The 15,876-nt window shown below is 43.9% G+C and overlaps 1 protein-coding gene across 5 annotated transcripts in view; it reads right to left on the bottom strand.

Annotated features, from left to right (window-relative positions):
• SLC9A9 (solute carrier family 9 member A9) overlaps positions 404 to 15,876 on the bottom strand; it is a 674,266-nt gene continuing 658,793 nt past the window's right edge. For all 5 annotated transcript variants that reach the window (XM_021071131.1, XM_021071130.1, XM_021071133.1 and 2 more), the window contains 2 exons: positions 4,374 to 4,479; positions 404 to 2,374 (listed from right to left, as the gene is read on the bottom strand). In XM_021071131.1, coding sequence (XP_020926790.1) covers positions 2,147 to 2,374; positions 4,374 to 4,479 — 334 coding nt within the window. In that variant the 3' untranslated portion in view covers positions 404 to 2,146. The remainder of the gene's footprint in view (positions 2,375 to 4,373; positions 4,480 to 15,876) is intronic.

The raw sequence follows: 15,876 nt of genomic DNA on the forward strand, positions 1-15,876 counted from the left end.
GCTCCAACGCTGGATCCTTTACCCACTGAGTGAGGCCAGGGATTGAACCTGCAACCTCGTGGTTCCTAGTTGTATTTGTTTCTGATGCACTACAATGGGAACTCCTCCTCCCTGATTTCTGAAGCTCTTCTTGGTTTCTGGTCCCCAGTAGTGTGAAAGGAGGAGGTGCACCCCTCTGCCTGACTTTGCCTTCCCTTGGCGTCTCCTCCCAGCCTAGTGTGTTCACTTGTCCTGGACTTGGCGAGGAGCCCCCATGGCTCTTCCTGGGCCAGAGGACCCTGGCATCTCCTGAACGCAGCCTTTCAGTGCCTGCTTCACCAGGCACTTTGAGAGTCAGGGCTTAGCACTTCCAATCAGCAGATAGAGAAGATGTCTTCAAATAAAACACCGGCCAACACAATGGTACTTCATAACAAAATTTTATTAGGATTAAGTCAACTTAGAAAACTTCATGCTTTGCCATTTGCCATATTTACCTGGAATGACCAGGTGATGCCTAGCTGAGTATAGCACAATTGGTGCCCCTCGTTTCTACTGTTTGGAAAGCAAGAGAATAGACGCATGTAGCGGCAAGCCCCAGCCCTCCAAGGCTCGTGTCTAAAGCCCGATGACTCTAACAGCAGAGTGTATGTTACTTCCAAGTTTTGGGCCCCCAGGAAGGCGCCAGTGGTGCCTCTGCCTCCCTCAGACACAGACTGACTCATCAGAGCCTGGGCACCCAGGACTGGGGGAGCCTGCTTTTTTTCTAGAGTCTAACATCTGTATTTCGAGAAGCTGGGTTTGAGGTATCTTAATGGCTTAAAGGCACAGGTCATGCAGCTGAATTAAAAGCTATTGTGTTGGGGAGTTCCCTTTGTGGATCAGTGGTTAGCAAACCTGACTAGGATCGATGAGGATGTGAGTTCGATCCCTGGTTGCTCAGTGGGTTAAGGGTCCCGCATTGCCGTGAGCTGTGGTGTAGGTCGAAGACCCGGCTTGGATCTGGTGTTGCTGTGGCTGTGGTGTAGGCCGGCAGCTATAGCTCTGATTAGACCCTTAGCCTAGGAACCTCCCTATGCTGGGGGTGCAGCCCTAAAAAGACAAAAAAAAAAAAAAAAAAAAAAAAAAGCTATTGCATTGGTCGCTCAGCCTTGGGCCATGAACCCAGCCCTGTAAGTAGGGCCCTGATGTTGCATCCTTGCCTCCTTCGTGTGGTCCCCATGCATCCTTGCCCTGCTCCTCTAGCTCCTGCCCTGCTTTTCTGCTGTGTGAGTTGGAATTGCAGGGCATATCTGCACTCCTGCCGTGTGGCGAGGAGCCTGTGCTATAGAATCTCATCGCCCAGCAGACGGAGGGACTTGCTACAGAGCCAGGAAAGGACTCGAATGCAAGTGAGGACAGGAAGGCTGAAACATGGTAACGGCACAAGAACCCCACTTTCCCCAAAAGGGGTCCTACCAAGGTGGAAATCGGCACCACATTTAGCACAGAGCACACCCAAGCTGCCATCAACTCCTTCAGTCGTTGGAAGCAGCAGCTTGAAAAGGATGTGAGGAAAACAGGGGGGCCCCCTCTGTGCGCCATGGGTTCTGTGAGGCCGTCAACAGTGGTATCAACAGCATTTGTCTGGGCAGATAGCCCTGGATCATTAAGAGCAAGTGGCAGCCTAGCTTCTAAAAATATAAAACATATCGCTTCCTGAATAACTGGGCATTCCCTCCAGCTTAGGAGCCACATGTTTAAGCTCAGAAACTCTTGGTCTTATTTTTAAACTCTCCCTAATGAAGGGAATAAAATCCCAAATCTGAGCGAAAGGCCTGGAGAGCTGCACACAGAAAAGAAAAACCCTGCAGACACCGCACATCTGTTTCATCCTCCCAGCAGCTAGACTCCTGCCTCCCTCCCCTCTCCACCCCTCCCTCCCTACCCAGTTCGTTAATAAAAACGGTGCTGTCAGGAACGTCAATTCAGTTGCATAATATAGAGGCTGATAATACATTCTCGTTTCTGCAGGCACTAGAGGACACATGCGACAAGGTTTTGAATCTCTCCAATTAATGCTCTTAAGACATCTTCCAGCCTCTCCTCTCGGCTGCCTCCCAACTTGGCTTGTATTCCTCCATGAGCCTCGCCTTACCTGTGACTCCCTCTGCACTGTTCACGCCCATTAGTTCAGCTGGGATTGACCTGGAGTTTGCTCAAGCTTGAGTCCATAGCCTCCCAGGCCAAGGTCCCCCTCATAAATGTTTTCCTTGCTTGGAGTCTGGGGTGAAGCTTTCTGGTCCAGACCCAGCCTCGCTGGAGGACTGCAGGGTGAGGTGGCTTGCTCCTGGTAATTCATGGCCAGTTCATCCTGATTTACAATGCATTCAACATCATCCTCTTTGAGGTGATCCTGGATTTTGGAAAGAGAGGGAGAGGGGTCACTTCCTGATAAAGGCAGAACACAAAAGCTGTCCTATAGTGTAAGAAAATTGGATGGGAGTTCCCACTGAGGCTCAGTGGAAACGAACCCGAATAGTATCCACGAGGATGCAGGTTTGATCCCTGGCCTTGCTCAGTGGGTTAAGGATCCAATGTTGCCGTGAGCTGTGGTGTAGGTCACAGATGGGGCTCGGATCCCGAGTTGCTGTGGCTGTGGCATAGACCAGCAGCTGTAGTTCCTATTAGACTCCCAGCCAGGGAACTTCCATATGCCGTGGGTGTGGCCCTGAAAAAAAGAAAAAAAAAAGAAAAGAAAGAGGAGAAGAAAGAAAATAGGATGCTTGTTTTCATTTTCTTAATGGCCCTGTCTTGTCCTGGCTGAAGTTTCCGTTAGGGCAGTTGTGACCTTTTCCATCTCTGAGGTCGTGGTGGAGCCTCTCCCTGAGTCAGCATTGAAGACTTACATCATCACACAGCCCCAGGGCTGTGTTGGGTAAGAGAACATGTGCTAACTGGGTGCCTCTGTGGGTTAAGGGAGTTAAAAGAAAATGCAGTTTGGAGTTCCCTGGTGGCCTAGCTGTGAAGGATCCAGTGCTGTCATTGCTGTGGCTCGGGCCACTGCTGTGGCGTGGGTTTGATCTCTAACCTGGAAACCTCAGTATGTCATGGGCATAGCCAAATAAATAAATAAATAAACAATGGATGTTTTGAATTGGTACTTAACCTGGGTGAGAGGAGTTAGGAGTTAGCAGAATTCTGTGACCTCAGAGTCCAGAATGATTCTCAGTGTTGTTTGTGTAACACTGTTGTCTATCACAAAATTCTTCAAATGCGGTTTATCTTATATTTTCTTTTTCTTTCTTGCTTTCTTGCTTTTTTGCTTTTTAGGGCCACACCCACAGCATATGGAGCTTCCCAGCCTAGGAGTCTAATTGGAGCTGTAGCCGCCGGCCTATACCACAGCCACAGCAACGCCAGATCCGAGCTGTGTCTGCGACCTACACCACAGCTATGGCAACGCCAGATCCTTAACCCACTGAGCAAGGTCAGGGATCGAACCTGCAACCTCATGGTTCCTAGTCGGATTCATTTCTGCTGTGCCACGATGGGAACTCCTCTCTTATATTTTCTTTGAAAAGCATGTCCTCACAGCATGTTTTCTTGGGATGAATGTCACAAGACTAAAAATGGTTTTGAAGTTCCCACAGTGAGTAATGGCAAAAACGAACTAGATCAGGTTGATAAAGTTTTCCTCAGAGAGGGCATCCCTTGAAGAAAAGAATTAAAAAAAAAAATTAAAATCTCTACTCTTCTTCTGTTGGCTTTGGGAAGACCACACAAAATTACCTGTAGCACGAGCCCTGGCTGGGCGAGCTCAGGTCAGCGGCCTCCAACGCTGGCCTGTACCAGAGCTCTACAGTGGGGCCTGAGATTTTGCATTTCTAACAAGTTTCCAAGTGACACTAAGGCTTTGAGACCCACTGTCTCAGGCTGTAATGCCCTGAGCACACCTGACACCTGAGATGCCTCTTTCTCTGTTTAGACGAGGGATGGGTGGGCTGGACAACCTCCGGGGGTGCTCCAAACTCCGGGATTCTGCTCCTTTCCAATCCCTGACACTCTGATTTACTGGGAATGATTCTAATTGCTTCTCAGCATTTTTTATTCCACTCCCTTGAGCGATAAAGCACAGGCCTAATATTCAAAACCTCGGAATGCAGCAGTTTGTGAGCACACATTACTTCTTTCATATTTTCTAAATTCATTTTATGGTTAAAAAATTGGTCACCATAAAAAATTGCGTTTTTTAAAAGAAGAATGAGCCCACATCAGCAACAACCGAAAAGAGAGAGGCTTCTTGACGCAGTGAATTTTAAAAACGCTTCCTCCTCAAGCTGGGAGGTAAGAGCCCCAAGGATCCCTGGCTCCTCAGTGTCCCCAAGCCTGTCCCTCTGGTGATGTTTACTCACCCCATAGGCCTGAGGACTGGTGAGCAGTCTGGAAATTGGGCCGCACCATTCAGGTAACGTTGTGGTCAGGGGGGGACCAGAATGGGTTAAAATTGGTTTCAGATATCTGCGAGGCCTGTTAAGGAACACTTGCCAAAAGGAAGTTGGGATTTAGTTTCTCACACAGCACAAAGCTTTGCATGCAGCGAAGGAGACAGTTATTTGTACCTTTAAATCCCCTACTCTCTCATTTAGGAGGTAATTTGGCCTGCGACAATTGCTATTTATAATCTTTGTTCCACACACTTTCCCGGCCCTCCTGGTAGCCTTTAATCATGGAGAGGTGGCCCCTGGACCAGCCGACATCAGAGAGAGGGATAAATGTTCCTCTCCCCCCACCCATCCCCAACTCAGTGTCTCCTCTGCTTAGAGAACACATTCTTAAGAATTGTCTTCAACGGTAGCATAAAAGATTGTGTTTTCCTAAAACTGCACACACAGCTAAACCACCAGTAATTTTTACAAAGACGCATGAAGTATTTCATAAAATGTTCACTCATTCTAGAACAGGGTAGTGAACAGAAATTTTTTTTGCCAAAATACTTTAGTTTCACTATTCAACACAATCACTTCATACTTCATACATCAATGCATCTTTATACCAAATTATGTAAATAAGCTGGTACTAGGTTGATTCTATTGTCTAGCACCTGTCTCTCTCCTCCCTTCATCCCAAAGGGCTCTAACAAGTTAAAAGGAAAAAAACCTGTTCATCTAAAGCCATGTTTTCCTCCAATCTGTCAGTAATGAAATCCCTAGACGCTGCCTCAGGTTGCTTTATTTATTTATTTTTCCTCAAGAGAAAGGAGGGGCATTATTTCACCATTCCATCAGACACACCTTTTAAGCTTTATATTCTTTCCTCGGCTGGAGACTATTTCACCTCATCAACTTTCTGAAATGCTATAATAACTAGGGAATGGGGAAAAATGGAAAGCAGTTAACATTGGCTTGTGAACACGTGCACTCACCCCCAGGCACTTGAGACAAGAGGAGATAGTGGCCACAGCTCTACTGGAGCCCACCCACAGTTGGACGCCAGAATCATCCCCGGATGCCCCAGGCATGTGGGACAGAGGGAGCATGCAGCACACAGGGGCAGGAATCCAGTTGCCTCTGGCTTCAAATTATTCGCCACCATGGTGGGGACAAAGCAGGAGACACTCACGAATATAGACTCGTTAGGACGTGAGGAGACCAACCGAAAAGACACTTAAGGGGGTCTGTAATTGCCACTGCGGATGGAAAATGTGACGCTTCCTTTCAGATGAGCAGCCGTTGTGCTCAGTGAAGGATGGGAAAGATACTAAAGTTCAGAGCCTGGCATTCCCTGTGACATCTTGTAAGTCTATCGGCAACTCTGGAAAGCCCTTGATGGTCTTCCATTCATTTTTATTACAGAGTGCTATTCCCTTCATTTTACGGATGAAGGAATTGAGGCCTAGAGATGTGCTGATTTAAAATAATCCAGAGGTTCCCTTTGCTACCTGAATCTACAGACACCATCCCCTAGCAGGTGGTAATTTATCAAGGGAGGAATTATATGTGTGACCAGCTGTTTATTCAGGGAGAAAGCTTGCAGCCTGCATCCCTGCTGGTGAGCTATGGACATTTTTGGGAAAGGGCATGTGGTCTTCGTAGGGTTTACAGTGCGTACAGATCAGGGAAAATTTTTTTTTTTTTTTAGGAAGATGAGGTGGACAAGATATAGGTACAACTGGAATGTAAGTCAAAGAAAATCCAGCCAATTTTATTTGCAGATGGAAAAGTGATGGCAAGCGAGCAACACTTTTAGCAGTGTTGTATAAATAAAAATTAAGAAGTTTGTCAAAGCTCTAGGAGTTTGAGAGGCCTGGACAGCCTTTACTGGTTCAGGTTCTCAATATATGAAAAACCGAAATGCCAAAACCATGTTACCACAGGAAAAATCCCAAATTAAAATTGTGTGATGAACATTTTCTTCTTTTCATCTTGATGATGTATGTCTTTTATGGGTCATGTTATCAGACCTGATGCTTAATGATTTAATTTGTAGCTTTCTGTGAATGTGAGGCTTGGACCAAACAGGCTGCCATTTGGACAGACTCTGGGACTTTTTGACACAAAGGACTTGGGCACAACTGCCAGCTCTGCCACTTCACTGACCCTATGACCTGTGGCCTAGCGATTGATCCCTGTGAACCTCAAGTACTGCTGTGGTTATTAATTGAAATAACATGGAAGAGTGGTGTTCAACTCTCATGGGCCATTCAAATGCTATTTTATTACAAATTTTCTTTTTTATCTTTTTTTTTCTTTTTATGGCCACATCTGCAGCATATGGAGGTTCCCAGGCTAGGGGTCCAGTGGGAGCTACAGCTGCCAGCCTATACCACAGCCACAGCAATGCCAGATCCAAGCCACATCTGAGAACTACACCACAGCTCATGGCAACACTGGATCCCCAACCCACTGAGCGAAGCCAGGGATCAAACTTGAGTCCTCAATGATACTAGCTGGCTTCGTTAATGCTGAGCCATGATGGGAACTCCTAAAATTTTATTTCTAACCAATACTTTCTGGAGAAACTGGTGTATCAATCATTGTTCAAATAACAATGGGGACATGATATGAGGGTAGACTAAAGAATGGCATTCCTGGCATTTGGTGTGACACTGGAAGTCACAGGCTAGCTAGTGGTTAGAAAATTTAAGCTGTTCCTACACCACAAGTAGCCATTTGGGTTAAGTGTTGTTGTATGGGGGAACCAGTGTCAGCTGGTAGGTGAGAGATGGGGAGAATTTGTTGACTTAGGATGCTTCTAGGAAATTCATGATGTTATTCTGGCTGTTCTGGTAGCTTGGTCGCTGTAAGTCAAAGGCATGACACACATGTATGGCAGTGAGTGGAATGTGTAAGCCCCATTCACAGACACAGCAGAGTGAAGCGGGGTTTACGTTCTCCAAGGGCTTGGTTTGTCTGCTGCTTGCCATATATTATGAGCTCAGCGGATGTTTGTTGAATTTAGGACCCAGGAGAATGTTCAGCAGTGCTACAGGTAATGGAGATTGTTTCTGGGTAACTGAGCCAAGAGAAGAATGAAGGGGGCAGAGTATAGCCAACAATGCGGTTTTCTGGAGGATAAGAGGCTAAAGAAGGTCAAGTTGAAGATGGACCTCTTGGGCCTCAGTTACTAGACAAAGGAGACCACATAGTAACGGCATAAAATAAAGTGGTTAAAAAGCAACCTTGATGTTTCACTCACTCACTGGTTCATTTGTTCTTTCATACACTCACATGCTTTGGTCTTATGTGCTAAGTCAGTGAGATATCTACACAGAGAAATGAACTACAGCATTGTAGAATGGAAAGCTCCCTTGTCCCCAGAGAGTGATTTCTTTAAGGGCAGGAAGGTCCGTTTCACATGGATGTGGTGCTCAGCACATTTTAAATGTTCAAGAAATAGGTTTTTGTTTTTGTTTTTTTTTTTGTCATTTTAGGGCTGTACCTGTGGCACATGGAGGTTTCCAGCCTAGGGGTCAAATTGGAGCTGTAGCCGCCAGCCTACTCCACAGCCACAGCAATGAGGGATCGGAGTTGATTCTGTGACCTACACCACAGGTTATGGCAACGCCGGATCCCCAAGCCACTGAGCAAGGCCAGGGATTGAACCCATGTCCTCATGGAAGCTAGGCAGATCTGTTTTTGCTGAGCCATGACGGGAACTCCCAAGAAAGAGTTGTTGTGAATTAATGACAGCAACAGGCTCAGAGAGAGTAAAAGAATTGCTCAATGGAGCCCAGCCACCTAGTCATTGGTAGAGGTGGGCTGGAGACCCCAGACAATTCCACCACATGGGCATCTTCCTTCTGCGACAGAAACTCTGAGTAACAGGTCTCATCTGAATGGCTCACTGATTTGGAATTGAGGACTAAGTGACTTTCAGAGTTCTTCATTGCTGAGCAGTGTCTAGAAGGTGGCTGGATCTCCAGGGTTACCTAAATTATTAAAAAGTAAGAAAACTCCTTTGATCTACAAAAAACCCCAACTGCCGATTTTGCAAAATGCACTATTTTTCTTGTCAGGTTCTAGTATATGTTTGGAGAGAGAGAGAGAGAGAGAGAGAGAGAGATTCCCCATTGGGTATTTTTGATACAGCTAGTTTTGCTTCTCTAATAAGCTAGAAATGCATTGAGATGAAATGTTAAGCTGTAGGGGGAAAAAAAAAAAACAATGACTTTTCTCATCTTTAAAGGGCATAAGTTTGGGAATAGCAGTTTGGTTCAAGAGATGTAAGTAAAAACTGGAACCCTACCCAGAATTTAACATGCATGAAATAGGAAAGACAATTAGCTGGGGCCAAAGGATAAAATACATCTTCCATCAGCAGGTCCAGAGCTAAATTTAGTGCTTAACTCAACTAACATCCCAAATACGTGGTAATGTTGATTTCTTAAATCCTCAGGCTTTGTCTATTCTCAGCTGCCAAAACCAACGGGTGCACAGCTTGCTCATGCCTGTGCCTTGTGTAACACAGTCCTGCATAGATTTGTGGGAGGCAAAAACCCCAAGCAAAGATCTAGCTCCACAAAAAACATCTGCCGCTTCGAAGGAGATAAGCCCTACTGCCCCTACTGTGGACTGAATGTTCATGTCCTACTCAAATTCATATGTTGAAGCCCTGAGCCTCAGTGTGATAGTATTTGGAGATGGGGTTTTGGGGAGGTACTTAGGGTTAGACAAGGCTGTGAGGGCAGGGCCTTCATAAAGGGATTAGTGTCCTTAAAAGAAGGGATGCCAGAGAGTTTGCTTGCTCTCTCTCCACACGTCCATAAAGAAGGGGTCCGTGAGCACACAGTGAGATGGGGACTGTCTGCAAGCCCGGAAGAAACTTCTCACCAGAACCTGACTGTGCTGGCTCCCTGACCTCAGACTTCCAGGCCCTAGAACTGTGAGAAAATAAGTTTCTGGTGTTTTTTGTGTTTTTTTTTTTTCTTCTTCTTCTTTTTATGGCCACACCTGCGGCATATGGAAATTTTCAGGATGAGGGTGGAATCAGAGCTGCAGCTGCCAGGATCTGAGCTGCATCTGTGAACTACATCGGAGCTTATAGCAATACTGGATCCTTAACCCACTGAGTGAGGCCAGAGATAGAACCTACATCCTCATGGACACTATGTTGGGTTCTTAACCCAGTGAACCACAACGGGAACTCCCAGTTTCTGCTGTTTAAGCCACCAGTCTAGTATTTTGTTATGGCAGCCTGAGCAGACTATCTTTAAGTCCCTGACTGGAGAACCCTGAAGTGCTATGCTCTATCTTGGCTTTCTCTAAGCTGGCCTCATCATGAAGATCCTCTTGAAGATACTGATTTGGCAGGTCTGGGAAGTGGCCTGGGACTCAATACAGAGGCTCTGTATTCTACATGCTCCAGGTGACTGATGATCAGGCAAGTATGGCACACAGTGGTCTCTCTCCAGAGTACTGCCCTCCATATGAGATTCAAATCTGAAATAGGAAGAAAAGCCATCATTTTCAGGGTGAGGATAGGTAAGCTCATTTTGTCCAGAACCCAGACCTGTCTAGTGCCAATTGTTTCTAGGGATGGCTCAGCAGCTTGGTTCAACAAGATACAGCCTTGATGATGTTACGCCCAACAGTGGATTGATGCAGAATCTCCTCTTGGCTTGTGTAGGAAGACTGTGCCTATTGGAAGAATTTGCCCATGTTTGTGTATATAGGCTTGATAAGTAGTTTTGTTACCATGATGAAGTACTTCTTAATTCAGAGGTGTGTAGAGAAGGGAAGCACATTTATCTTTTAGGAATACCCCTGCATCCTTTTATGTATAAAACATTTCTATATGTCTTATTGAATGGAACTGGAGACTCTCATATTGAGTGAAGTAAGTCAGAAAGAGAAAGACAAATACCATAGGATATCACTTATATCTGGAATCTAATATATGTCTTATTTTCTCTTTACAATTGTAGGTGGGTATTATAGTCCCATTTTACAGATCATGAAATGTGTTCTCGGATGGCTTTTCAATTCTATTTTGATCTATTCTTGCCTCCTTTTCCAGAGTGCATTTAGTCCAGGGTTAACTTGCCACCAGAGACAGTCAGGGATCAATGGCAGGTGGGCGGGGAGGGATAAGTGCATCCTGGAATGGGAGCTGAACTTGCCCTACAAGTCCATGTGTTACTGCAGGAAACCCGGTCTCACTCGTCACTGAGTTGCCGAGTCCCCACACTGTTATTCACACAGCATCCAAGAACATAGAATACCCCCAGATTGGATATACCCCATCCCTCTTTGATTCCAATATACAAATCATACCCTTTGTGCCTTGTCTCACAGGAAATGGGGCTAACAAATTGAATGTGTTCTCCCTCTTTCCTTTGGATGATGTTGGATTTTATAATTGGATACTTACTGTCTTGTTATCTGGTGTTAAGTATGCCATGAACTACTCTACTGAGCTATTTGGGGTTCAGGTTGGAGGAGTTTTAAAGGTCTAACCAAAAGCCCTCTTCTTTTTTCTTCTTTTTTCTTTTTTGCAAGTTCCTGGGCCAGGGATTGAATCCAAGCCGCAGCTATGACCTATGCCACAGCTGTGCCAGTGCTGGATCCTTAACTTGCTGTGCCACATCAGGAACTCCATAAAGCCCTCTAATTTAAGCTGTTTCATCACTGTTCTCTCCAGCTCGAGGGAGGACTTACAGTTGTGCACTGCACACTTGCAGTGGGATCTCATCTTCACAGTGGCCCTTCTATTTCAAGAACAAGCTGTTAAGACGGCCCCTTCCCCTAAGCTATCCATGAAGTTCTGGTTTACAAACAAGGGAAAGGCAGAAAACTGTCACATACACAGGTGAACATGTGTTCTTTTGGTTGAAATCCTAACCTTTACCACTTTATGGGAAATTGCACTAGACAACTGCTGGGACAGAAAGGAAGCAGCAAATGCCAGAATAAACACCCTGATGGGCGAGCAGAACTACCCGGAATAAGCCAGCAAGGAGGAATTCCCATTGTGGCTCAGTAGTAACACTGAGCAACCCCCTTCAGGCTGGTCTCTGAGCTTGGCCACTCACACGTCTTTTGGAGAATGGCTCTCTCTTCAAGGCCACGCTAGTGTATCCCTTCCTCCCAAGAGCTTCCTCAGACCTGCCATGGTGAACTGCTTCAGCTCTGTGGTGGTTCCAGAGCACAGCATACATACCGGTCTGGGAGCATTTATCACAATGTCTTGAAGTTAATTGTTTACTCTCCACCATCCTCATTTATTTATTATTATTATTTTTTGTCTTTGTAGGGCCACACCTGCGGCATATGGAAGTTCCTAGGCTAGGGGTTGAATCAGAGCTGTAGCCGGGGGCCTATGCCACAGTTACAGCAATGCCAGATCCGAGCTGCATCTGCAACCTATACCACAGCTCCTGCGAATGCCAGTTCCTTAACCCACTGAGTGAGGCTGGGATCAAACCACGTCCTCATGGATACTAGCCAGGTTTGTTACCACTGAGCCACAATGGGAATTCCGCCACCATCCTATTTAAACTCTAACTCCTTAAGAGCAAGAAATGTATAATAAAACTTTTTATTGCAAAATTAGAAAGCGATACGTCAAAACTTACAAATTCCACGTCTATCTGAACAGATCATTACAAGGTAAGGAAACGTTCCAGGTTCCAGGAAACAGAACAGTTGGCCACCCTTGAAGCTCTTTCCAGATATCTCATCCTAATCAAAACTTCTCCCTCTCCCTAAAAGTAACTACTACCCTGATTTTTTTTTTTTTTTTTTGCTTTTTAGGGCCACACCTATGGCATATGGAAGTTCCCAGGCTAGGGGTCCAATCAGAGTTACAGATGCTGGCCTACGCCACAGCCACAACAATGCTGGATCCTTAATCCACTGAGCAAGGTCAGGGATCAAACCTGCAACCTCATGGTTCCTAGTCAGATTCATTTCCGCTGCACCACGACGGGAACTTCCATCCTGATTTTTATACTAATCACTTCCCTGAGTTTTTAATTACAGTTGTATCACTCAAGTGGGTGTTCTGGCACACTACAGTTTAGTCTTGCCTATTTAAAAAACTGTGTTATGTCTTTTAATTTATAGATTCCTTCTCCATCCTTTTCTTCACAATTTGTCTGCTAAAGAACCTGGGCCATTTGACCTGTGGAGTTTTCCATGGTATAAATTGCTTATTACAAATTCATGTACAGCGTAGTTTGTTCCTCTGTTCTTCGTGTTTCCTGCAAATTGCCAGCTGGATCTAGAAACTGGACAATATTCAGGCTCTGTTCTATCCCTTCAGCAAGGCTAAAGAAGCCATATGATATCTGGTTGTCTCTCTTTGTGTGTTTTAGTGGCAGTGATGTGTAGTACCAGTAGCTATTTGCTCAGTGGGGTGTGCAAATGGTGAAACTCTAATTTTATCTTTTTATTATTTTATTAGGTAGAATACTTTTATAAAGAGACACTTTTCATTTGTTCTTTTGGGATATTCAGTGGAACAGTCAATGTAGAAAAGGTAAGATAAATGTTTGAATTATTCCCTCTGTTTACTAGTTTTCCAGATAATGATTGGTTATGACCCTCTGAAAATAACTGATTCTTTGTTTAAATATCACTATAAAGTAATGAATTTAAATGAATTTTATTGCAACTGTTAGGACTATTGAAGCTCAAACTGACCCATCTTTGGTCAGTGGGAGTCTTCAAACTGGCTTCTGCATCCTATTGACATGATGCCAGTATCTCCAACAGCTTCCTTGTCATCTGTTAAGTTGTCATAGGTTCATCTCATACAATTCCTGTTTCAGACCTCGACTGACTACTATTTCTCCAAAATTCTCTGAGTTCTTTTAGTGAAAAATGGTATTTAACAGCACAATCTGGGCACTGAGGGTCACATGTACAGTGGGGATGCTGTTAAATGTTTGTTGACTTTATTAAATACAGGCAGATTTGTATTTCCCAGTTTCCATGGTGCCAATGCTCCCATTATGGCTGATTCCAGTACACCAACATAAAGTCATTAATGTGGAGATGGGACCAGAGATGTAGAACCTGTTCTAACCAGCTATTGCAAACCAGCTTCACCAATACATTGGTTATATATCTCATGAGTTCCTATGGAGCCTTCCAACTCAAGTTCAAGAATTTCCAGTTCTCAAGGACTTAAGGAATGACAGAATTAGAATATTCCCTAATTACTCATTTGTTTTATCCAACAGCATTGCACTTACAGTCGTGTCATAATAATACTGATACTACCACTGTAATAATTACATAATACATTAAAATTTTTGCTTATATTTTCTCTATTCTAACTTAGTAAAAGAAAATCTGCAGGACAACTATATGTAGTTGTGCTATATTTACATTGTCAGAACATAAGAACATTACATTCTCTATTCTCGGCCCTCATTCTGTACTTTCAGCTCTACAGGTACTTCATGCTCACCTTCATATCCTTATGTCAATGTCTTTCTAGTCATTTTGATTGTCTGAAGATTGTTCTTTAGTAAATTCCTCAGGAAGGACACATGGGAACATTCTCTGAGTTCTTGAATATTGGTAAGAGTTTGTGCCCTTTATATACTGAAAGGGTTTTTTTTTCTAGAAATAAAATTGTTGGCTATACTTTGATTACTTAAATATGTTTGTATCCTCTTTTGACCTAAGAAGTTTCTCCTGAAAAGTCTAATGAAAATATAATTTTCTTTCCCTTATGAATCATGTTTTTTTTTTTTTCTCTAGATTCCCAAAGGACTTCTTTAAAGTTCATTGATTTCACTAATTTTTTTTCTGATGTTGGTTTTTTCTAGTTGATAGTCTCAGGTACACAGTGTGCTTTTTCAATGCATAGTTCCAAATGTGTTAAATGTGTTATATTTCGGGAAAGTTCTCTTGAATTAGGACTTGTTCTGTTTCCCTGCTTTGCTTTTCTTTTTCAGGGATTCCTATTTTGTGGATGTTCCATCTTCTTTATCTTCAATATTTGTCACTTTCTCTTGACTCTTTTAAATATTTTTCTTCATTTGCTTTTAACTTAAAAAGCTTTTCTTTCTTTTCACCTGCTATTCCTCTTAAGCTGTTATCCATGCGTTTATTTGATTTTGTTGTCCTTCTGAATTACTGTTCATTTCTGAAATGAATTTTTTTTAAATACTAAATTATCTCCAGAGTTTTTTTCTGATTCTGATTTATTTTGTTGTTCCATGTCTTGGATCATTTTCTTACTGTCTTTTAACTTGTTTTTAATATAGTTTGCTATAGTTTCAATCTATTTATGGGCATATTTTTTTCTGGCATATTTTCACTGTAGAGAATATCATCCACTCCTTAGCCTCTTTTTCCCCTTATAATAACTCTGTATGGGTGTTGACGTCTTTTCTGCTGTTTATTTTTATGTGAAGTTAGTTTTCCTGAACTTACAGAATGAGGCGGGGCTCACAGTTTTCCCCCTTCTGCTGTTTTTGTAGAGGGGTAAACAAGGTGGCTGTGTTCTCAGCTCTCTTGCCCTGTTTTCCCTCCCCCTCCCCCCAGCTGATCCCGGGCCTTGGTTTCCTTTTATCACTATCCTCTCTCTGCAGTTCAATTTTGATTCCACTCCAAGGCAGTTTCTCCTGAGTGCAAGGCCCTGACCCCGAAGGGAATCCTAGTGGATCCATCTGGAGAGCTCTCAGGGGTCTCAACTGCTTCGGCCTCTTCAGTCCCTATTCCTGGGACGTTTACTTGTCCTCTTAGAGAAAGCTACACCCGCCTCCTTATCCCAACACCAGTTTTAGGGACGTTTATCAGAGTGGCCCAACTTCACTTTCCAGGAAATGCTATTGGCCACTGAGGAGTTCTCCTGATTTCAAGCCTGTCAGATGCTCCCCTCTTGCTTCTTTTTCCCTCTTGGATGGACACTTGTGCTATTGGTGGCTTGTTTCTACTCACTTGTAATTTAGAGTTTGTGGAAGAACTTGCTCCTAGTTTTGTTATAAAGGTGTTCATGGATTTTGGGTTTGTTATCTTATTGTTCCACCTACTGATATGTAGAAATTTGGAGAGATTGAAAGACTGTGTTGAAGCCATTGCTATCTTGCCATAATCCTCCATAAACTCTATTTTATTTGATCTTCTATCACTGGTGATTAGTATCTAGCACATTACTAATCAATGAGGATGTGGTTTAGTTAGATTTATAAATTGTACTCTGTCTGAATTGCCTGAGCTAACTAGGAACTGCCCATAATTCACCCAGTGTAGCTTAGATTTATCAAAATGGACTTCCTATTGCACAGCCAGGTGAGTCAGATGGTTCTTAACCTTCCCTGACCTGGGACCGGCATCTCTGAAAAAATGCCCATGGCTCGTCATTGGCAGGCAATTTCATATGACGTTTCAGAGAGTCCCCAGATGCTTTGACTCGCATCCATGCTCCCTTAGAGGTCCTGAGCTAGGAAACTCTGGTCAG

This window comes from Sus scrofa, chromosome 13, assembly GCF_000003025.6.
Source record: "Sus scrofa isolate TJ Tabasco breed Duroc chromosome 13, Sscrofa11.1, whole genome shotgun sequence".
In the NCBI taxonomy this organism is placed as follows: domain Eukaryota; kingdom Metazoa; phylum Chordata; class Mammalia; order Artiodactyla; family Suidae; genus Sus; species Sus scrofa.